Source organism: Myiozetetes cayanensis, unplaced genomic scaffold (assembly GCF_022539395.1).
Source record: "Myiozetetes cayanensis isolate MyiCay16 unplaced genomic scaffold, myiCay2020 scf4, whole genome shotgun sequence".
Taxonomy (NCBI): domain Eukaryota; kingdom Metazoa; phylum Chordata; class Aves; order Passeriformes; family Tyrannidae; genus Myiozetetes; species Myiozetetes cayanensis.
In genome coordinates, this window is record NW_026087631.1 from 61,929,088 (window position 1) to 61,952,618 (window position 23,531).

Below are 23,531 nucleotides of genomic sequence, written 5' to 3' on the forward strand. Positions count from 1 at the left end.
TAGAGGCCAGCACTGGTACTCTTGGCCTTTGTGACACAAGCAGATATACCCTGAGTGCAAAGTGCTCACCCCTCTCCTCTCATCTCCAGCCAGTGTCTCCTCCTGTGGTTTAACTTGTCCTGCTGTTCCCACAGAAGGAATCAGAATGTGAAACAGTGGTTTTTTCACCATCACTCAAGCACTTTCTCACCATCATTCAGCAAACATCAGTTGCACCTCCCTTCCAACATCTACAGGGGTCTGAATCAACAATCTGCACAGATCTGTCTGCTGGGCTCGTTTTCCATTTCGACAGGAGAACCACAGACTCTTTCAAATTCACTGCTGTTCAAGCCTTGTTCTCCTCACTTGAAGTCAAATACAGGGTTTCCTGTGATTTCACAAGGATTAAGGTTAGGCCTAGTTTCTGCAGATGCTCCACAGCTCATCTCTCAGTAATATGCCAGGGAGTGCAGACAGATGCAGTGGGTGCCTCTTTCAGCTGCAATCACTGACACTGAGGCATTTTAGCAGATGAAACTCATTCATTTGTGCCCATGGAGTTATGCTTTGCTGCCTGCAGCATTTTGGTATGCTTAAGGCTTTCTACATTACTGAGTAAGTTAGCACCTCATATCAAGGGTGGGCCTTGGCCTTCCTGTTGGTCACACCCCAGTTTGTTCCCAGGATGCCTTTTGGTGCGTGCTATTTCCCTCCTCAGGACTAAGTCTGGGTAATATTTCTGGATCATTAACTTCTAGACTGCCTACTCTAGGGATTAAGGACTTACCAACATCCCAACAGCCTTCTGGTACTCCCAGTTCGCTCACATCCCATCCCTGAGCATGCAACTTCAGCCCCATGCTCTAAAAATACCCACTGTAGCACTCTGCACCTTGACCATCACATTTACCAGACAGATGAACAGGAAGAAAAAATACAAAAACCAAAAAAGAAATAAAAGAGGGATACTTTAGGGCCACAGAGGACCCCAGTGGACACAGAGGAGCCTCAGTTAAAAGCTAAGCAGGGGGATCAGCACTGAATAACTTGAGTATGAGCCAGTCCATCACACTCCATCGCCAGGGATCATTTCTGGGACTGATAGCTTCAGCAATATTGTTATAGCCATGTACTGGTGCAGAGTTTCTCACTGGCCAACAAGCTAATTACTCTTGGAAGGTTGGGTGTGCATGTGAATGTGTAAGCAGAACTGCCTTCTGCAGTTGTGTCTTTCTAGAGAATACTGGTGGGTGGCTCAAAAACTAAAATAAGGGTATTATTATTATACATACATAATTTGATTATTTTAGTCTGAAATGAGCCTCTGGTAAATTTATATTTACCTGGCAGCAAAAATATAAAACTTGGTTTGGCAATTGCATTTAGGAAAACATTAGGAACTCAAGGGAAAAAATATTGCCTGGCTGAGTATGTTGAACTAATGCTGAGAAATGGGGCTCTGTGAATCTGAATTCAACCCAGTTTTTCAAAGCTACTTACCCAGTCTCCTTCCAGTGTTGGCCAACTGACAGAAATTCAATATTTTTCTTTTAGTGAATGAAAAGCGTAGTCAGAAACAGCCATTGGGTCAGGATCATATGCAAAAGCTCCTCTTGTGCTTTTGTTTCCTAATTGCTTTTGGAAGGATTTTTCAGACTGGGCTGACGCAGTTGTGTGTGTGAATTTCCTGGCAAATAAGAAAGGTGACTGTGTCCAAAAGACATTTAAGAGTGTGAATTCACAGCCTTTCCATGTCTAATCAAGGAGCGTAAACCATTAGCCACATGTTCTCCATTTCCATCACATTTTTTCACACTTAAACAAAAACATGCCAAAGGAAAGGTGCTACATTTTTTAATGCCCCCAAATAGGAACCACAGGAGTCCATTAAATGCTGTGGTCATTTCCAGCATACAAATCAATTTTCCTTGTGGTGGTGAAGTGGTGAATAATGCCTGGTTTGTTTAAAGGAGCATGACTGATTTTGGATGAAGGATCCTGTCACTCTGGCATTTTTAGTTTTATTTATTGCATGCAACCGTATAAAACCTGGTACTAGTCTCAGTGCCAGGCTTACTAGTGGAAAAGCTGAAAGGACCACATTACTCCTGGTGCAGCAAAGAGGTTCTTCTGCAAGACATTTGCTGGACTCCTGAAAAATTATTTTGAATAACATGGCAGAGAAGGATTTCATCAGTTGGTTTCTACTGGCTTTATTTTTTCTTCCATTTTGCCTGTGTCAAGATGAATACATGGAGGTGAGCAGAAGATCTTATAAACCAGTGGCCAAAATATTGCAAAGTCACCACCAGACTGGTCATAAAGGTTCCAGAAGCAGGGAAATATTGAAACAGCGGAATCAACTTATAGAATGGACTGTTGTTAATAGCACTTCTACAGACCAAAAAGTCCTGAGACCAGAGGTAGATGATGTAGAACTGACTACCTCAGATAGAGTCCAGGTACTCTGAATTAATCTTCTAAAGATATCTTTAAAGCTAATGAGATTTTTTTTTTTTTGCTAATCTTGTTAGTGATATATTTATGAAATAGTTGTTATTAAAGCTGTGTATTGGTCTGTATCTTGCTGGGTTGCTTTATAGGGTCTTTTGATGAGTTGGTAGAACCAGCAGTGGTTGGGGAAACTGGTTTCAACATAGACAGCAACCCTTTGTTCTGATGAAACTGTGAACCTGTGAAATCATATGTTCTGATATATAGTCTCTTAATTATCCCAAGGTAATACTTATTTAAAATATCAAAGTTTTAGAATTTTTAACTCATAAGGATGTGAAGGAAAACTACAGAATTTCTAGAGATATTTGGAAAGATTCAATTAGCAGACAACAACTTTACTTGAAAATTATGTATATAAAGTATGTTTTTTGAGCATGAGCCAAACATAATGAAATTCTGACTGTTCAAAAATTGTTTTCTAAGGAGTAGCTTGAAAAAAACAGGCACTAATGTAATGAATAGATTTAATAATGTATATCAACTTGAGAGAGTTTCAGAAGAAAAAGACTCACAGTGAAAGTCTGAATCATCTGCAGTATCTGCCTTTTAACTGGGAATCTTTTTATGCCTTTCATGCCACTCTAGATACTATAGTCATTAGCTTACATCAAAGAGAAAATGTTATAACTTAATTATATATAAAATATTGCAGTACAAATTTAAAAGAAAAAAACTGAAGGGCATAAGATGAAGCTTTTTCTAGCACTAGGCAAAACAAAATTCTACTCAAATGAAGTTTTCATCTTACTAATGTTTTTAGAATCAACAAGAACATAAGTGTTTTATTCCTCTAGCTGATGAAAGTGTTTCTTTCAGTCCTGTATAGTTCAACGTTTATCATTTGGATTTTTTAAAACTCTTTCAGATCAAACTATGATATTTGGAATTGCCAAAATCAATAACATGCAGACAAGCATTGAATAATAACCTACATCATGATAAGCAAAGAAGAGATTTGATTTTAATCCTGTCCTAGGCTTGAAGAACTGAAACACATTCAAATATAGGAATAGGTTTAATACACCACTGTATTCCCTATATTTAAATTTTATAGTGCCTTGCATTTTGTACTTCTTGGGCAGGAGTTAAATGTTCCTCCAGTGCATTCAGCAAAGCAGATATTTAACTGTAGGCATGTTAAATTGTGCTTGCAGTATATAAACAGTGTAAAACATCAGGTATACAGTCCAAAGATCCAGCTAATGTGTGCAGTCCTCTCTACAGCTGCTTTCTACATGCTATGTACTATTGGCACCTAAAAAGATTCCCGTTTAAATCAATATAATCTCAGATGTAATACATAATTTCAGGATTTAATACAAAATTCTAACTTTAAAGGGGTCAAACTCTCCCTCACTGTGGGAAATGTCACTGTGGTTGGGATGCAGGTGTCTCTCGTCAGAGGGTTTAATGCAACATGTTTGGAGTTGCCTGCTGGGGGAAGAGGCTGTGACATTAAAAATAAGCCCAGTGAGTCTGAGTACAGCTGATGGCAGTCACTTACCTGCCAGACCCTCTCTAAGAAGCATTCTTTTTTTTTGGAAATGATGCAATTTTTGGCTTCCTGGAATGAAATGGAGCACTAACAGATGCATGACAGGGATAATCAATCACAGAGTGGCTTACGTAATAGGTGTTTTCCAGTTCCAGACTCCAGGAATTTCTAGGCAGAAGAAAAACAAAGGTGGCACTGACATGTTTTAGTTCATGTCAAACCTGCCTCTTCCCCTTGAGCTTTATGGAAATTCTTCAATCCCTAAGTTCCTACTCCTAGGTGGAGTTGCTTTACCCATCTAGAGAGAATTTAGGCTGGAGAATTTTACCCTCTTGTTAAAGTGTTTTAAAGGCCCTATTCTTTCTTGTGGAACAGAGACAATAGCATTTGTCTTTTCTGTTATCTTTACTGCACTGTGCAAGGCCAGTTTCCACGTTACCTTATATGAAATATGATGTGCATTTCCCAGCACAAGAACTCTTAGTGACTATGGGGAGCCATGACAGACCGTTTCTCCTTTTCAGGTTGTTCTTTCAAAGTCTCTAGATATTCCTCAGCCAAGTGGTGTTTCACCCTGAATTTTGGCACCTTTTGTTTGTTTCTTTGCTTAGAGAAAGGGCCTGGAGGGTGCTAGTGCCCACAGAGGCACGCTATTTTACACTCAGAACAGGACCCAAGAATGGAGGTGCATTACTTGTCTTCTGAATTGTCTTAGACCATAAAACAGAAACTCACAAAATTAATCATGAAGTTAAAAAGGGCTGGGTCTCCAATTATGATTCATTCACAACTTTAAATTAAGGGGATTTTATAGACCATCTGTTGCCTAGAAATTTCTCCTACATACTAAATCACAGGAAATTCAGCAAATAACCTCAGAAATATTTCCAGTTTTCTATCTGTATTAGGATATCAGTGTGGCAGATGCATTTCACAAGCTCCTAAATCATATTTATGTTCTGAGAGCAAAGCCAAAGATTCACTGTGTAATAAAATTTATGCACAAATGGCTACATAGAACGCCTTTGGCAAGTAGATTCTAATTAATCTTTGTGTCACATTTGAGTGTAATTTTACTTTAGGAACACATTTTTCCTTTAAATATACTATCCATAAAGTTCTTTGTTTTTAGAGATCAAAAGAGTATCCTGAATATTCATTATACTTGGCAGCTGATTGTGAACATTTTTTTCCTCCTAGTGAAAAGATCAGTAAAGATAATGAGTTAATATTACTTTATGACTTGCATAAGTAGTTATTTTGAAGTCAGTGGAACTATTTGCATACAAACAGACTGGCAGGACTTGCCTCATTTCACATGTAAAAACTTGCTGAGCTTTTTCAAGGTAATGCCAAATAGCACTTATGACTGGCACAGTGGGGTTTTTATGATAACATAGCTGGTTAGCTGATAATGTTGTTTAGGATTTCTGTGGATTGTGTGAAAAAGACAAATCACATCCGCAGACCTGACAGAGTCTCACATGCAGTCCACCTTGCTGGATTCATGTCTTCCCTTACCAAAAATCCTCAGTCCCAAGTCTTTGGATATCTCTAGGCTGGTATGATTTATTTGCTTTTGGCAGGTGTGTAAAGAGTTTGCCTTCCCATTTAACATCAATATGAACCACTATCTAAAAAGAACCAGAGATTTTATTATCAGTGCAACAATCATTATTGTTTTAGGGGGGTACAAAGTGCTTGCACAATTCCAGTCCTCTTGTACTTGTCTCCCATTTAAGGACTAAAAGTGAGCTGAAAGTAGGCCTACTTCTCTCATAATAGGAAAACTATAAACAGTGTACTGGGTGGTTGTCGGTTACATTCTTCCTAACAACTAGGAGAAACAAAACAGCAAGGAAAATACAAAGAGGTTCTCTGGGAACAGACAGTGTCTGTTGACAATGAGTCAGAATTCATTTTTCTCAGAAAGTATAGACCTTGTCCAGAATGAAGCTAAAAAGCATAGCCTTGACCAAACCCCATAAATATGAAGCCCTTCTGCCCATTGGCAAGTCTTAACATTTCCATAACTCTCTGAATATGAAGGATACTTGTTTAGCTGTCAAGTCAGCCTTTATTCCCATGGTAACTCCACCATTGTTGGTTCCAGTTGGAGAGAGCGTGCATATGTCCCAATGGAGGAGTTGCAGCATTCTGGTTGTGGCATGAAAGGTGTTTTCTGTATCCATAAACTCCAAAGCCTCCTGAAATTAATGCATTCTGGGGGTGTGCTTGTTACTGTTCAAAACACAGGCAGAAAGCTTTAGTGTTTTAGATGAAGTCAGCTGATGACACTGAGGGCAGAAATAAGCATATCTGTGTGTTCATTTGACAGCTCCCATCCCACCAGAGGCTCATTTGCTGCCATTAAACCAGTAAGTCTGCGTTAGGCAAATAATTTGACAGTGATAAAGAAGAGGGGAAAGAAAGGGGAGGAAGACAAATAGTAGAAGCACTAGAGAAAAGTAGAGGTTGGATTTATGTAATTATCCCTCTTTAGATTTTAAGAACTGCAGGTTTGCATCTCAGGATATTAACAAAGAATTCTAGGGGCGAAGAAACAAAGGGACAAATAAAGAGGAGGTAGAGAAATAAAATCAAACCCTGGACCTCTACCTCAGCTGACCCACTGGAAGATTTTTGGTGACTAAGCCTAGTTATAAAATTCAGTCAGAACTGATTGAGACTCCATTAGTATAAATACAATAATATGAAAAAGAAAAGCACTTAAACAAAACAATTATTAAACTATTACTAAAGTAGCTGAGCTGTACATAATAAACTCATTAGTTTATTTATGTTGCTATATTAGTTTCAGCATGCAAATAGCTTTTCATAGTTACACAGTAACCACTACAAATAATCAAAAGCCCCTAACACCATATGTTGCAGTAAGTTCAAATTTTTGGTTTGCATCTTGGCACTTTTTTAGGTTCTCCTAACTTTAGTAGCCTGTAAATACATAGGTCTGGGATCATAAATAGGAATGCACTGCACAGCATTTTTGTAATATGTCCTGTGGGTATATAAGCTTGTTTGTCATCAAAGCTCAGCTGAAATGTGGGATCAGGATGGGAATCTCACTGAAATATTAATTGAAATTTCATTACTTGGTATCATTTTATTTTCTAAACCCTCATTAATTGACAGGATAAGTTGGTTGGTTTTGGTTTTGTTTTTGTTTTTAACATTCATATAGCTCTTAGAACACTTCAAGAGCTATTCCCTTAAAACTTCTAAAAATAACATCTTCAGGGACAACCCAGGCATGTGAGATTTCAACCCAGATAAGAAGTGTTTTGAAAACTTACCAAATGTATAAACAGAGAATACATAATGAAGACCCTGTAACCGACATGCACAAGATTGATGTCCTCCATGAATGAGCTACTTAAAGCTTATTTTTGTGCACTTAGCCCCCCCAGCCTGGACCACAGAATCCAGACTGTAGTTCCTGCTGCCGTGGTGACTTTGGAGTTCGACTCTACCAAGGGCCCCCAGGACCTCCTGGGCCCCCTGGGATGCCAGGTAAAGATGAAGTTTAATTTATTTTTTGATTAGTCTAATTGCAGGCTATAAATTCCAGGCTATTCTATGAAATATCAGAGAGTGGCCCAAACATCAGTATTTGGGACAGATTCAGCAACAAGTTTTTCTATAATTTCTGTGTAGACAGATATTTTCAATTATATTCTAAAGTATTTTCTACCTATTTGTTATTAACATTCAGCTTTCACAAATTCATACTGAAAGAAATCTTATTACATTTCTAGGGCAAATTGGTCTCTCTTCTTAAAGCAGCATGAAAATTCCATTGAAGTTGGAAGAACTTGTTCCCTGGAGTTGATTATTGAGATCACCTTTGTATATCCAGCTGTGTTACTGTGTACTGTATTCAAGAGCTTTTCTTCATCGAGCATACTGCTAGCCAGTATTTTACAGAGACACATATACTTTTATTCTCTCATAGGAATTCCTTCATTTCCTTCTTTCATCTTGTCTTCCATAATAAAAGCTACTTTTTTTTTCCCCCCCCAATTAAAAATGCACAGAAAAGAACAGGATACACAAGAAAAGTGTGTACTTTGATCCGATAATTGGTATGGAAATAGAAGAGCCTAGGGAAAGGAAAAAGTTAGTTGTATGTTGGTGTAACTTTGCTACAGCAGCTACCTTCAGGGATTTGAAAATTCCTGAAGTATAACAGAAATGAACACATCACTGACCAAGAGGCTCATTTCATCTTCAAAAGCTTACATCTTCGGTTATCACAGTAAAAATGAAATTCAGTGATCCACTACTTATTAATAAATTGTTGGCTTCTTAGGAGTAGGACATGATTTTATATCAGACCCACACTTTCAAGACTGCAGTGGACATACTGGGACACGGCCTAGTCCTTTCCTCATGTATCCAAGTCCCACTTTCTTGTCATCACAGGATGCCACAAACATATGGCTGGCAACAACCTCCTGCACCCTGCAATTTCTTTGTCTCCTTCATCTGCTGGATTTCATGTTGTTGTGCCTAGCAGTTGCTTTTCCCTTTGATCGAATCCAATGCTGGTTGCAGACTTCTGTTCTGAACTGCTAGAAAAGTAGTTCTGGCTTTACCTAAAGATCATTCTTGTTATTTTTAGAGTTACAGATTCCTCTATCCAAACAAAAATTTATATTTCTTTCACCATTTAGCTTCCTTGTTTGAAGTAATCTTTTTCTCAATACAAAAAATCTGAAGAATCACTTCATCATCAGATGTGATCTCAAACAACACTTCTTGTAAATTTGTAACCAGAGAGAATAATCAAAGAACTAGCAGAGATACAAAGAACCTAATTTTAGTTCAGGTAGAATTAGAATAATGATGACATTAATTAATCTCCTGAATTGAAAGATCAAGCTTTTGCTGCAGGAGGCATAATAATTGCTCAGTAATTCTAGCCAACTTTAAAATTCTGTCAGTTGCACAGACATTTTCTCAGTAATTTCCTCAGTAAACATCAGGAAGTAAGTAATACTGCAGAAGCAGGAGTATGCTTTATAATGAGTCTTCTTACAATAAGCCATCTCAGAAAAGCTTAATTACAAAAATTTGGTCTCTCTTTAGATCTAGGAGAGTGCAGTCATCAACCCCTTCAAGTAACCAGCACACTGAGAATGCACACTCTCCTGTTTTTGGCACAGATGGGTCATACAGCTCGTTTAAGGCTACAACCACTCTTTATTTGTGTGGACGTGTTTTAAATACAGCAAAATGTTATTCAATATTATCTTATCCTACCATAACTAACTGAAATTACCAGGAAATAAGTTTTACACAAAAGGAAATCAAGAGTGCTTATGCAGGCTACCTGGTATGTGTCAGCAGGCAGTGGCTTTCCCTTTCCTTGAGCCCCACATCTGCTGAGATCTTCTTGCGCTTCTCCTCAACAAAGCAACGACTTGAGACAACAGCAGGTTATACCAAGACAGCACGAGGGTTAACTCTTAAACATCAGTTTATGTTCTTCTGGAAACTTGCTCACCAAAACCTTCACCTTCAGTTTAAGCACGCAGCTGTTTCTTATCCATCACAGCCCAGTCAGGAGGTTTATGGTACTGAAGATTAGACGTGTTGCAAACGTGTGGAAGAGGACCCTGTCACACTTACCTGTTAAAATACATTGCATGATTTCAGTTAAACAGAAAGCTTTGTTTCCTCTCAGGAAATCATGGAAACAATGGAAATAATGGAGCAACTGGTCAGGAAGGAGCCAAAGGTGAGAAAGGAGACAAAGGAGATATGGGACCAAGGGGAGAGCGTGGCCATCATGGACCCAAAGGCGAGAAGGGTCACCCTGGGATTCCCCCAGAGCTACAGGTACAAATTCTCTGGCTCGTGTTGGCTGCAGCAAATCTCAAGTTATGGTTTCCTCCACTGAAAAACATCACCTTACAGCTGTAAAATAATTAAGTAAATCCCCCTATAAATGAACACTGTAAGAGGTGTATATAGCCCTTGTCCTGAGAGACAAATGTGCTCTGCCAGATATACCTGGAGAAGAAAGGGTTTAGTCTTTCTTTAGAGTAAGAATTCATCTGAGAAATGGGCAGAAAGAAACACATATGCTTCTCTTTGGGGGCAAAAAGCCAGTATCTAGGTTATTAAAGGAGAATTGCTGGGACTATAATTTTTCTACCAAGCTGTATCACATAATAACTATGCTTCCTACAGCATATGAAAAGAGTAAAAGAGTCACTCATGCTTCTCAGGACATTCAGGCTTTGTGAGATTCTCAGAAGCATATATACCCAGCTCCTCAAAGTATGGTCTCAAAACCTTTGAAGGCAATCAGAGACCTCTAGCTTTTAAAAAATTCCCCTCATTAATTTTCTGTATATTTATGTCTCTAGATACCTTAAATACGTTGGGAGCCTTGTAGGTTCTGCCTATGAATGAACAACCCAAAAGCCAGATGAGCAGGGTTCAAGCCTGAGCTGTAGAGCTCAACAGTGGGTTTAAGCCTGAGCTGTTGAGCTCAACACTGTGTTGGCATAATCTCATAGCTTTTGCACTAGAGCTTCTTCATATCTCAGGATTCTGGTAGATGGCAGATGAAGTATAGCAGAGACATGGTGTAGTCCCATTCTTAAATCAACAAAAAGTATATGGCATTTGGATAGTTTAAGACCCTTCCTTGCTGTTGCAAAGGGGATCTAAACGAGTTGTCCCCACTGTATATCACAGTGTAGCAATATACAAGCAGTTCATCTGCAATAGCAGGAAGACTTGACTGCTTCTATGATGCAGTGCAGCTAGGGTGCTAAAGGCAAGATTTAGATGCATGGGGCAAGCCATTGAGATATATCCCTTCTGGTCTCTAGCTGCCACCACAGAGGCAACTTCAGTAGGTCACATCAGCTGGCCCAGCATGGGGAATCCTAAAACACTTCAGAAGGTACTGGGTGCATTTGTGTGGGAGAGTGATGCCAGTCAGATTCATCTCCAGATAGCCAACATGTGAGAGAAGTATCTAAGCTCCCATTTAATTTCTTAGGATCTTGAATAGCAACTCGACTACAGTCACTTCTGCTCTTGGGCAAATGGCACTTCAGACACCAGAGAGTATATAGGTCTCCAAAAATGGAGATTACATCCTCCCTCATACAAACACTCTTTAATGGAATCGTCTTAGCCTTGATCTGATTTGTATTACCCAAACCAAAATCACCACAGAAGGGACAAAATGGGATAAAGCACACACACACAATGAGAAATACCACTTCAAACCCTCTGACACTCTGATCTGATCCCCTCTTAACTGAAGGACACTGTTTGCTGATAACAGTCATTCATATCTATTATATACCCTCATAAAAGGCATGAAAATTAACAGCAAAATCAATCAGTACAACCAACAAGTGCAGTGTGGAAAACTGACTTTGGATTTCTTGGAATTGTGTATGTTTGAATTCCCCAGGGTGCATGAAGATGGGATAATTGCACAGAATATGACTCACAATGAAAACAGTTTCAAAAATTGATGGATTTTTGTAATAAAGCATAATTATTTTAGTATTCTTAAAGAATAAGCTAGAATTCACAATATAGCTGAATATCTCAAAAACATTATTACATTCAACACATATCCTTTTGCAATTTTAAAATGAACTATCACTATTTTTTCTTACGTAAAGATAACAGTAGTGATTTAGTTAAACTGAAACATGAAAGAGGATTAATAAAAAGCTCATATTGTAATACCTGTTTCCAAATAAAATTCCATCACTGCTTTTAACAGATGTGTTTAAAAATTCAAATGGGATAGTATATCATTTCTTGTTAGCACCATGCTTAAGAATTTTACATCTGGGGTAGGTATAGGAGAAACCACTTTTGAATACAATACTGTTTTAAGTACAGGATTATTTTGGAAAACTTGGTGTATCCCTGTTGACCTGTTACTTCTAAATGAGACCTAGGGAGAAAGGACATATTTTTCAGCTCTTCTGATCAGGCCAAGGAAAGTAGCTTAGGGTTAGAGAGACTGTGAAATGGAATCTAGACAAAAAGCAATAAATACCATCAAGCTGCCACTGCAGCTGCTTTCCTTTAACACATGATGAACTTTGATGTGATCCTGGATGAGAAGCAAGACGTTAACAATTTGCCGTCATAGAAAATGCATCTGTGCAGGGATAAGGAAAATCAGCCCAAGCTTTCAGCTCACATCTGGAGCTCCTCAAATTTCTGAACAGATGGCTAATGATTTCCGTTGTTGGATCCAGACTTGCATTTGATTGTCTGTTTTGGTTTTGTTCTCATTTGGATCTGAAATCAAAAGAAAATTGGGATGGTTTTTTATTCTTCTAATACCAGTGTAAATGGAATGACACCAAAAAAATGTCATTTCTGTGATGGGCTGTAACAACTGCAGGTGAATACTTGTAATATAAGATGCTGAGATAGAAATAGACAAGTCTTTATGTGATCTTCTGGCAACAAAGTTCAGCAATTCTGCCTGTACCCCATTTACTGGCAGTCAGATGAGGGGGGATCATACACTCACAGAAAAGATCACCCCTGTCCTTGACCATGCAAGCTGGCAGGGTCATTCCCTGTTATCTTGCTGAGGGTAATTTGAGTTGTCCAATACAGGACATTTTGCACTGCTTCCTATGAAACATTTTTGACAGCAAAAAGTAAAATGTGAAGCTGAGACATAGTTCTCACTTTCTTAGTTTCCTCTTTCGGTCTCCACCACCCTCTGTTTTCATGACTGAGGGCAACTGATAAGAGAGAAAAAACACTGTGAATGTTGAGTCTCAGCAGCTGCACTTCCAGAGGACCACTAATAAAACTGCTTAATGCATCTCTATGGTAGTAAGCAAGAAACACTAATCTGTATGTACTTTACCAAGCATTATTTATTTTCACACATTCAATTAAAAGCAATATGCAGTGTAAATGCATTGGGGAATGTATAAAAACTATATAAAACACGTCTGTCAGAAACACCATCCATTTTGACACCATTTTTCTGTTGCATCATCCTAGGGAGACTTAAAAGTAAATAAAATCTGAAGTGAAGGTTCTGAACTGCAAACACTTGACCATACACCTACTTTACAGTTGTGAATAGTCCAATTGAATGTAAGAAACCTAGACTCTTCCAGGTACATTCAATGGGAGTTTTGTTACTGGAGTTTATTGGCCTTGGAGCAAGCCCCAGAACATCTCTGTCAGGAAAATAAACAGACTGCAAATACAGGGGGAAAAAAATCTGTAGTTGATTGCTCTACACATGTGCTTTTTAAGAACGACTGCCTGAATAAGAACTGGATTTTTGCAGGTCGCATTCATGGCTTCGATGGCTACTCACTTCAGCAACCAGAACAGTGGGATCATCTTCAGTAGCGTTGAAACCAACGTTGGGAATTTTTTTGATGTCATGACTGGGAGATTTGGTGCTCCAGTGAATGGTAAGCATTTTCAAAACAAAATAATGGAACTCTTGGAGCTGTAGGGAGAAGTGTGGTCAGTAACGATGAGACACTATTTAACTGCTTTTGCACAAGGCACTGACAAGATTTACTCTGCATAGCTCTTGCTACCTCTTTTTGAGAAAAATGAACTGAAAACTAACCAAGGCTAGAGAGGTTTTGCCAGCCAATGAGACTAGTGCTGGCACAAAGGCAGAAGGAAGAGGCATGGCCAGGGCTGGGGAGGGAGCAGGACCAACTGCTTTGGTGTGGCCTTTAGCCCTTCAGCCCCTGTGATGAGAGAACCACAGTTCTTGATGTTGCAACAGCAGCAGCAGCAGCAGCTTCACAGTTGCCTCCTCCACCTTCTGCCTCCAGTAACTTTCTTCATCCCCATCTTCTCCCATGCCAGTTCAGCTGTGAGCTGACCTGCAACAGCTGTGTGGCGGGAAATGAGGCATTACAATTCTTCCTGAGCTATTTTTCAGCTGCGTCTATTCCCCATCTTATGCAGCTCTGGTGTGGGAAGAACAAGCCCTGCAATATGCAGAATTAAAATTAATCAGATTTTGGAACACTATAAGAAGAAGCAAAATACCCACTGATAACTGGAAGGCAGTCTGTCCTCAGCTGTTATGTTTTCTAAGAAAGAAGCATAAATCTGCAGAATGATTACCTCCCTCTACGAAGCAAACATGTTGTATTTGATAACCTTTTCAGGGGTGTATTTCTTCACATTCAATATGATGAAACATGAAGATGTGGAGGAAGTGTACGTGTACCTGATGCATAATGGTAATACAGTGTTCAGCTTATATAGGTAAGTGAAGGGCCAGGCCATTTTAATGCAAAAAACTTGTATCTACAGACATGATAGCTTGCTCACATTTCAAGAAATGCAAATATGCTAAATTTTTTATGAAATTCACCAGGGAAAAATAAAAACTATTTCATTTCGCCCTCCTCAGCTTGAAAATTTGGAGCATATACATCACAGATCCTGGACCTAAAATTCAGCCTTCGTCACAAGTTTTTCAAACTCGGGGAAAAGGAATTAGCACTCCAAGTCAGGATTGGAGCTCAGTAGTAATGTGCTGTCATTCTGCTAAAATATATCTTCATCCTTATTTTGCCTGTCACATATAGGAAATAACGAAGTGTTCAGCAGCTAGTTACAGTCTTGTTAAAGATGGGGGAAGAGCAAATTACTTTTAAGTTGGAAAGTGTTTAAATTGCAGTAGTAGGGATGAGTAAGAAGCAAAGGTCTTCCACTTACTGGCTTTATCATTACCACACCACCAAAGGCTGCTTCATTCCCAATAGATCTTTCCTGAAAAAGGAGTGCTCTATTTTGTTTTGCCCTGAAGCACTGATGTCAGAAAAAGCAACAGGTGGAAGCAAGGGAACCAACAATCATGCAAAGCCAGGAGGTTAGCCCACATCAAATGTATTTATGTTCCAAGGAAGGGCCTCAGGATGGAGTGAGCTGCCTGGCTCTGCCCACTGACTGTGCTGAAAGCACAGGGGCTCAGCTCACATCAGATTCCTGACCTGGAGGCATTTAAAATTAGCTGGGATGACTTCAAGGGAAAAGAAATATCACAGGAAATCTGTAGTGTCATGATGAATGAGCAGAGTTTTATTTTAAACAAAAAATTTGTTCCTGTTCCCTGGAAAAAGTTAAAATTCCAGAACTTCAGAAAGGAATGAAATGATGCAATTAACTAAGGTGAAAAATTTGACTAGGAGATCAAATGCAGAAAGTTGCCCAAATTTTCTTATAAAACTGAAAAAACGTTGGCATCCTTTCAAGGAAGGTTCGCTCAGGATAACAATGTACTATTTTTGGGTTTTTGTTTGTTTGTTTGTTTGTTTGCTTGATCACTGTTGAGAAACAAAAAGGTGACTTAAGTAAAATATTCATCCACAGCTATGAATCCAAAGGGAAAGCAGATACTTCAGGAAACAGTGCAGTCCTAAAACTCGCCAAGGGAGATGAAGTTTGGCTGCGAATGGGAAATGGAGCCCTCCATGGGGACCATCAACGCTTCTCCACATTTGCTGGGTTTCTTCTTTTTGAAACCAAGTAAAAAAAAGAAACTATCCAACAGATGTTTATCTGAGGAAACATCTTTTTTTGGAACTGGTATTTTTCACTGGACTGTGTAATAACATTAGAACATTGGAGGATCAAGAAGGCTTGTTTTGATGCAATGTGTTGCTATTTGTGTATCAGAGATGAGCTGAATACATTGTGGAGCTGACACAGCGTCACAGAATATGTATGGTCATCTGGGTTGCACCTATTGAATCGTTAAATGTTGCTACTGCTCTTTTTCCCAAAGTGAATGAAAAACAAAGGAAAATGATTTTAAGCAATTTAGAGAGTAGTTTACCCAGTAAAGTCAATTTTGTCTGTAAATATACTTTAGTTAAGTATATGTCAGGAATTGAATACTTGATTCAAGTTTTTCTAATCATTTATTCAGTTCTTATTACATGTTCATTTAAGTTTGCATCATGGAAACAGGCCTGAATATATTATAAGCAGGCTCAGTTGAGACCAGGTCTAAAGGAGTAAGTTTGTACTGGATTAGAATGAGCTCCTCAAATAGAAGAAAAAAATGTGAAAATAAAGATGTCAATGATTCAGGTTTATTGCATTCCCATCTCAAACCTCTGATGATGTATCTGGTGTCATTTTTCACAGATTTTTAGCACATATTTATGCCTTACTCTCTCTCTCTTAATGGAAGAGTGTTAGTAGTTCTTGCCTTAGTAGCAGCTTGAAGCTAAGGTAATTTAGTCTGCAGTGTGAAGGGGATCAGGCAGGGGAATTGTAATGTTTGCCCCTAGCCTTAAAACTTTTAAAGTCTGATGTAACTGAATACAGGGTATCCAAGAAGAGTCATATACGCTAGAGAAACCAGGATACGCCAACAGCACAAACAGAACATAAGCTTTGTGGTGTTTGGAGCTCCTTTAGAAGAATATACCTTATAATACTGCATATTTACTTAACAGTGAAGTTGTTGATACATCTTTCCTAGCAGCCTTCCAAGAACCAGTATTTCAGGAAAAGACATTGCAAAGCAGCAGCAGTTAATCCAGTTCAGTATTTAACTGGTGAGAGCAAATGCTGGCTCAGAAGTTCTAGTCCCAGTAAACTGAGCCACTCTTCAACATTAATATTTGTCATGACCTTTTCAAAATTTGGGTACCTGAAATTCTGTCTTGCTATTTTCTTTTCATTGGAGTCAGCACCAAAATCAATACTGAAATTTGAATGTATTGTCTGTTCCTCACACAAAAGCTGATGAAACATAAATTCCTTTTTAACAGACATTACTTGCCATTAATGCATAATAAGCAGATGGAGTTAGGAAAACATTTATTTTAAATTCTTTCATTCTGGATGCAGATACCAGGGGCACAACAATGGAGCAAATGAATCAAAAATTGCCCTATGAATTTGTATGTCCTTGTACACATTCCTAGCGTATGTAACCACATTGTATGAAGAAAAATGCATGTTGATACTTGATGATTATGACTTGTGATTTTTTTTAGTTTTATGCATCAACCACTGAAAATATTAGCTTTAATGAACTGTTGTCCAATGAGTTTTATAATTTCTTTATGAACTTGGGTCAGGTTTGCACCACATAGGTTTTCAAAACCTGAGACCACGTTATTTTAATAAGCTTACTTTGTAAAACATACATTTATCCAATAAAGATTAATGGTTACAAAACTATTACTCGTTTGTTTGTATCTATCTTTATCAAGGACCTTGCCATTTGGAGACTAGGGAGATATTCTTAATATGCTTTTTCTAGGCATTCATTTTGCTACTGAACGAAAGAAAGCCAGCATTAAGGCTTAAAATATATTTATTTTACATAGGTGTGTATATATATATATATACACACACACACACACACACACATATACATAAAATTTAAATCCCTAAAGATTTCTTTGGGGACTTAATTTTCCTTTATGATATGGTCATTTTTATCCAGTTTTGTCAGAATAAAGCACTTAGAAACTGTGAGACATACACTCATTTTCAGCTCCTTTACATTATCTCTTCTAATGGCCATTATATAAAAGAAAGTAATGTTTTGCCATAACTGTTTTGTGTTGTTTTCACAAGTTTTGTTCAACTTGGCCTGCTAAGAGTGAAAAGTGACTAAGAATTATCATAAAAGCATCTGACAACCAAAGAGCAGCATGGTCTCAGTTCCAAGAGTAAAGCTAAAGAGTTTTTTACATCAAGGTTAAAATTTCCTAGGTTTTGTATGAAACTTCTTGTCTTTCTTCTGCAAAATTATCGTGTGCAATCTCTGCTGACTATCATAACATTTAAATAAATTAACTTACTAATTTCAAAGATCCTTCAAAGTACAGCAGTTGATGTGAATGTATGTGTGTGTTTTTGTTTCTCAACATTAACAAGCTTTATATTCAGTAAGTCATATGGAAATGTATGGGTTTTTTTCTCAGAAATGTTCATGAAAATTCATCATCTTTCCATTGCTCATGATTACTGAAAGCCTCTTGCTTAGCAGATCCTCAAGGCAAAATTTCCTGTGTCAGAGACTTTTATCCTCTATTATACAATACATGGTGTCTTATAATTTTTGTTACAACAGAGAAGCCTTCTGGCCATTGAAAAGCTGTAATTCGGAATATACGTAATGGCTTTTTGTGTTAGCTAAGATGAATCTAAATCTCTCCCACTCCCTGAGCTTCCAGATTTAACCAAAACTTGGCAAGACCTGCAAGCCCCTGCCTGCCATGAGGGCTGTGGTTTGGTGGGTGACATCCTGCCTCTGTGGTAGGGGCTGGCAGCCAGGCAGGAGAAAACACTTCCTGACACAAAGCCAAGTTGAGCCCTGCTCTGTGTGAAACACCACCCTCCACTCCTGATCCTCCCTTCCCCCAGAGCTCCAGTCCTTCCCTGTGACATCTGTGCAAGGTAGAAGTTCTCATCTCCAGCTGCATCAGGAGCATCAAGTGCTGCATTTTGCAGAACAGGGGTGTGTGTGGCTTGAGAGGTGCTGGGTGGACACCCTTGCCAGGGGTAAAACACAACTTCTGTGCAAGAAATAGAATGACACCAAACCGAGGGAAAGAACCATTGGGCTGGGTCCCAGTTTCATGAGTGGTGTTCAAAGAAAGCAGAAAGCAGTTTAGTTAGAAATCTCTGAGAAAAAAAAGAGTCTGTGGTTTTAATTTCAGAGGCTAGTCTGTGGCCTGAGAGTGACTGAGTCGATTCTGAAGAAGCAATTTAGACTGACAATAGTTTGCAGCCTTAGTCCCACTGGAAACCTTGCGAGCCAGAGGGAAGGCTTTAAAGAAAGAAATATTTTTCTAAAGAGGAAATAAGGAACACAGCTTTTCACTCAGATCTTTCATCTTCCACTCTCTTTCACTGAGTGTCTACATTACACCCTGCTGTTTTCTGAAGTTTTCTTTTTAATAAAAGTGGGTTTGAATTAAAACTTTTTCGCCCCCTACTTAGTTTACATTATTAAAATTACTTTTTTTTGTGCTCAGAACTTTTAAAAAAGTTCACACAAGGACAAAACATGCAGGGAGTCACTGCATAGTGTGTGAAAAGACTCACAGTTGTTCATTTCGGTGAATCAGTAGCAAAGTTTCTCCAGTTTGAAGTTAGTTCTGCTTCAGCAACCAAAGGAAATAAAAACTGAGTGATCAGTCCTGATTTAAAAATATGAGGAAAGAAAAGGAAGTGTGCAAAGCTGTTCTCTAGGCTGGCTGTCATACTCAGATACCAACAAAGAAAGACATAAAATCTAGAAAGTATCTTCATAAATTAAAAGAACTTGGTAGAATGGGCACTTCTTAGTATAACCAGATTCCCTCTTACACGAAAGGGCGAGAGCTCCCTTAGTCCTTGGAGACTTCCCAAGCCTCATCATCAGGCCGTCTGGTGAAATTGATACTAAAAACCAAAGCAGTGTCAGAGTCCATTCTTTGTCCCAGAGTTACCATCTGACTATGCTGATGAGGCTTAATTAAACTCTCTCAGCCTCTGTACTAAGGTGTCTGTTTGCAAAACTATCTGTTGGGACTGATCCCTGGCTTGTGCTAACTTTGAAGTAGTACTCAAAAAGTTGGGCAGATACTCCTTGTCATGGGCTAAAGGCATTCACTGGGACATTATGCTAATGCAGCTGCATAATCCATCCATTTTGGTAACACTATCCAGCAATTCCCAGACACACTGTTCCTGAGTACCTTTTAGGCTGCACAAGGACTGGCAACAGGTGTGGGAAGAGACTATGCTAGCTTCTTGACATTCCATATTCCTCCCAGCACTCGTTAGGCCACTCTTGTGCCACTGGACAGATGAACTCGGTGCACAGATGGTGGCATGAAAACAGTAGGGATGACAGTGGGAGAGGCTCCGTACTGTGCATTTGCACATGGAATGGGACAGACCGTCCTCCATGAACACATTCACAGAACAATAAAACCCATGCAGTGCAAGGTTTTACTGAACAAAGAGACTCTTTGTGTTAACTGGTGAAAAGTTGCAGAAATGAAATGATATTCTTCTCCTTTTTTGAAAAAAATCCATGAGACATTAAAAAAAAAAAATCCTCAAAAAATGAGTGTTTTAAAAGAATTACAATGCTACAACACCAAGAATGGAAATACCCATGTTAAAAATTATCTTTGACAAGATCTTAGCTTGCGTTTCCTGTGAATGTGTCTCACGTTGTGTTCCTCCCATCATCCAGTCACATGATGCTTCTTGGCCTTGTCCAGCAGCAGGTGTAAGATGCCTGTTGACTATGGAATTGCCCATATAGTGGAATGTGATGGCAAGACATGAATATATAGAAAATCTTCATTCAGTAACTGCATCCAAATGTACAGTTAATGAAGCATCATTACTATAGAAAATAGCACACACTAATATGTAAGAAAGATCAGCAAAATTAAATTAACAGCAGTAACCTCCATTTTACAATAGTTTCTAAGAGCTATGTTTTCTAATCTTAGCAGTTTTTTGACAGAAAAACACTACAGGCTCTCACAGTGTAGTAAAGTTGATGAAAGTTAAGAAAGTCCATAAGGACTAGAATTTCAGGCCAGGAAATTGGAATTCTGAGTCTATGCCGTCCTGCCACATCAAAAATCCTGGTCTACAGCTAGAAAGTTCAGGATGAAATTTAATTTGTCTCCGGTTCATCTTTTAGACTAGAAAATAGTAGAAGTATCATTGTTTTGAGTAAAATCTTTCAGATACTGCATCACTTCAGATAAGTGCTTTCTTCCCTCCAAGACTCCCTGCTTCTCAGAATGCTTGTTCCTCAAATTATTAAAAGCTCACAAAATAAAGAACATGTATTCGGTATGCCATAAGGCACACATAAATGCCTCATGGGCAAGGTGATGGAAAGAGTTCATAAAAATAAGCATTTCTCAATTCATCACCTAACCAGTCCAGGAGAAATTGTCTGTGATGGATATGGCAGACAGCACTATCTGTCAAGAACGGCTCCCTGGAAGTAAATTTAGGGTAGAGTGGCCAAGCAATAATACATGTGGTGCCCAACATAGACCTGAAGCTCAGTATCCAGGGGAAAAAAAAATTGAGAATAACCCTGGATTTTCCACTCCCTACAAGAGTAGTTAATAACAAACTCACAGGAAAATATTTATTTTCTCCTGATTACCCAATATAAGGATTATCTATATAAAGCTACTTACCATTCTCTTCATCTAAATCACGGAAGTACAGTCACAGCTGGGAATCAAAGGAAAGAAAAGTATTTAGGTTCAGGTACAAGGGTTAAGGTTCAAAGTACTGAAAACACAGTCACAGGCATCAGTAGTTTGCTCTCCTACTTTTAAGAGAGTATCAGGGGGCAAATTTCTGGCACTGTGAAAGTTAATTGTTCACTGAAGCAAGGCCAGATCATCACTGCGATGACTGACTAGAATAAAATACTCACAAATAGTACTTTTTCTAGGGTATGTCAATTTTAGTGACAGGGCAGCTTATACAATCACTTTCTGTGGATGAGATGGAGCTTGTATTTCTAAATCTATAATTCATAACCTCAGACACACAGAGACACATTAGCAAGCACCATGGATTCACAGCTACTTTAGAAGGGTATGATGACCTCATGATAGATTTTTTTGCCAGTGTGAGATGGGATGTACACTTCAGAGAGTGAGCAGTGATGTGCACATCCACACTCACACAGAAGCAGAGAAACACAGAAAGGCAAAGAGATGCTCGAAATGGAAGAGTTCATTGAAATTGAAGAGATTAGGGTGTTGCACTTGACAAGCACATTGTACAGGGGACAGTGTGTCACAACAGCATGCAATATGAGGTCAGAAATGTGGAGTACCATCTACACCATCTTTGTGGATATCAAAAAGTGTTATGAATGGAGCACAGCTTCTACTCAGGCAAGGCATAAATGCAGGCTTTGGGATAGAGCAGACATATTTGAAAGCTTTGATAAACTTGGGACACAACAATACCTTCATAAATTCCACGAGAATCTTTAAAGGCCTCAAATTCAGTTTAATGCAGATATGTTTGAATTTACTAGAAAAGGTTCACCTTACGTCATGAACTACTAGTTACATTTTTAAGCAGTTACATAATTATCAAGATTTGGAATATTGTAACAGATGTGAGCAATTCTTGCTTTTGCATTTAACAAAAAAACCCCAAACTGTACAGATATCAGTATCTCTTTAAACATATATTAGGATGGACTAAACTGTAAACCATATGCACATAAAAGGGAAGAATCAAGGCTTTGTGTACAGCTAAAACGTCACATTGCTGCCTTGGTATTTTTTCAAAGGACTGAAAACTAAGAGTAATTTTACCCAACAAATCTGAGGTCAACTGTAAAAGTCTGGCATGTAGTGTAGCCAGCCTCTGTTGTAGAAGTGTCTGTACCTCTGCAAGAAATGTTTATATAGCACAAAGTATATATAATTTCATTTTTTAACACTGACATAGACAGCAATTCACTGACATAATTCAATAAAGCACACAAAAGCACCCTGACAAGGTGTCCTGCCACCCACAGTGCAGATTTTACCCCAAAACAACTTCCTTTCCTACACTCATTGCCTTGGCAGCGATGAATTCATACAGCCTCCTATTTGCTGCTGCATATTAATGATAAATATTAAATGGTATTGCATAAATAAAACACTGCATTGTTTTCACTGGAAGTCCACACTAGAGGAGGACTCCTTCTTTTTAACATATATTTTGTGCTGGCCAGCTTGCTGCTTCAGGAGAGTTTGCTGGACTCAGATCACTAGCCTTCATCTCATAGTTAATTAGAATATCTGTTTCTCTCTCATGCCTGCGTATTTCTTAAGTTTCTTAAAATTCAGTTTTTCAAATTGGATTTAATGCTCATAAAATGCTGCCCTCACCTCTCTGAAACTGAAATAATTCAATAAGGTCCTGACTCAAATGCTTCTGCCACAGAGTACCCACTGTGACTGCAGATGACAACAAAATAGCAGGTGCAAAGGACTGCTCACTTAAGCCATAGCAAAATCCAGTGTGTGATTATGGTGTTATTTGGGTGTGATAAACTAAACAGCATTAGGTGAAATGAAAGAAGATGACACAACAGAAGGTGACACAACAGAAATTGCCTGTTTGTATTCAATACAAACTCCAAGGTGTGATGGGACAAATGAAACTGAAAATTATTTAGAGAAACACAGTGCCACAATAATATGATAATGTCTGTGAAAATAAACCTTTATAGTTTATCTAAGGGAGAAGGATAACAAACAAAACAAGGCAGCTGCGTTTGAATGAAAATGCACATACTTTTCTCCTGGCCCTTTCACAGCAGTGGATACAATCAGTGCCTGCATTACAGGTCCTGGTGTCTACCTGGAAAATAAAGGCTATTCTGGCAATAGGCTTCTTCTGTTATTGCAGAGGTAGAAAAAATTCTGCATTCATATTTATGGCCTTTACACATTTTTGTAGTCCAACCAATTTAAAGAAATATATAGAATGAGCATGG

General features: G+C 38.5%; 1 protein-coding gene and 1 long non-coding RNA gene across 5 annotated transcripts; one reads left to right on the forward strand and one right to left on the reverse strand.

The window, feature by feature from the left end:
* The first annotated feature begins 1,939 nt into the window (after positions 1 to 1,939).
* On the forward strand, positions 1,940 to 17,215 carry C1QTNF3 (C1q and TNF related 3). Of its 2 annotated transcripts, none has more exons than XM_050328957.1 (6): positions 1,940 to 2,444; positions 7,414 to 7,525; positions 9,702 to 9,856; positions 13,329 to 13,458; positions 14,179 to 14,278; positions 15,389 to 17,215. In XM_050328957.1, the coding sequence occupies exons 1-6, from the start codon at positions 2,157 to 2,159 to the stop codon at positions 15,546 to 15,548; spliced, it is 945 nt and encodes a 314-aa protein (XP_050184914.1). In that variant the 5' UTR covers positions 1,940 to 2,156; the 3' UTR covers positions 15,549 to 17,215. The 2 variants fall into 2 exon arrangements, with proteins under 2 accessions (XP_050184914.1, XP_050184915.1); XM_050328958.1 differs by having other exon boundaries at positions 1,978 to 2,240.
* LOC126647080 (uncharacterized) lies at positions 9,506 to 21,247 on the reverse strand. 3 transcript variants are annotated; one of them, XR_007630503.1, is made up of 4 exons: positions 21,211 to 21,247; positions 13,359 to 13,995; positions 12,060 to 12,307; positions 9,506 to 9,646 (listed from the first exon to the last, which is right to left on the reverse strand). It is a non-coding gene; the product is annotated as an uncharacterized LOC126647080 (long non-coding RNA). The 3 variants fall into 3 exon arrangements; XR_007630502.1 differs by lacking the exon at positions 9,506 to 9,646 and having other exon boundaries at positions 11,785 to 12,307; XR_007630504.1 differs by lacking the exon at positions 9,506 to 9,646 and having other exon boundaries at positions 11,785 to 12,307; positions 13,359 to 13,496; positions 21,211 to 21,240.
* Positions 21,248 to 23,531: the final 2,284 nt, after the last annotated feature.

What these genes read in the sequence shown, in the direction of transcription:
- C1QTNF3 (XM_050328957.1), top strand. Translation starts at nt 2,157, where the DNA reads ATGGCAGAGAAGGATTTCATCAGTTGGTTTCTACTGGCTTTATTTTTT. An exon ending in TGGGCCCCCTGGGATGCCAG is followed by an intron (nt 7,526 to 9,701) that starts GTAAAGATGAAG and finishes GTTTCCTCTCAG; the next exon opens with GAAATCATGGAAACAATGGA. An exon ending in ACAGTGTTCAGCTTATATAG is followed by an intron (nt 14,279 to 15,388) that starts GTAAGTGAAGGG and finishes ATTCATCCACAG; the next exon opens with CTATGAATCCAAAGGGAAAG.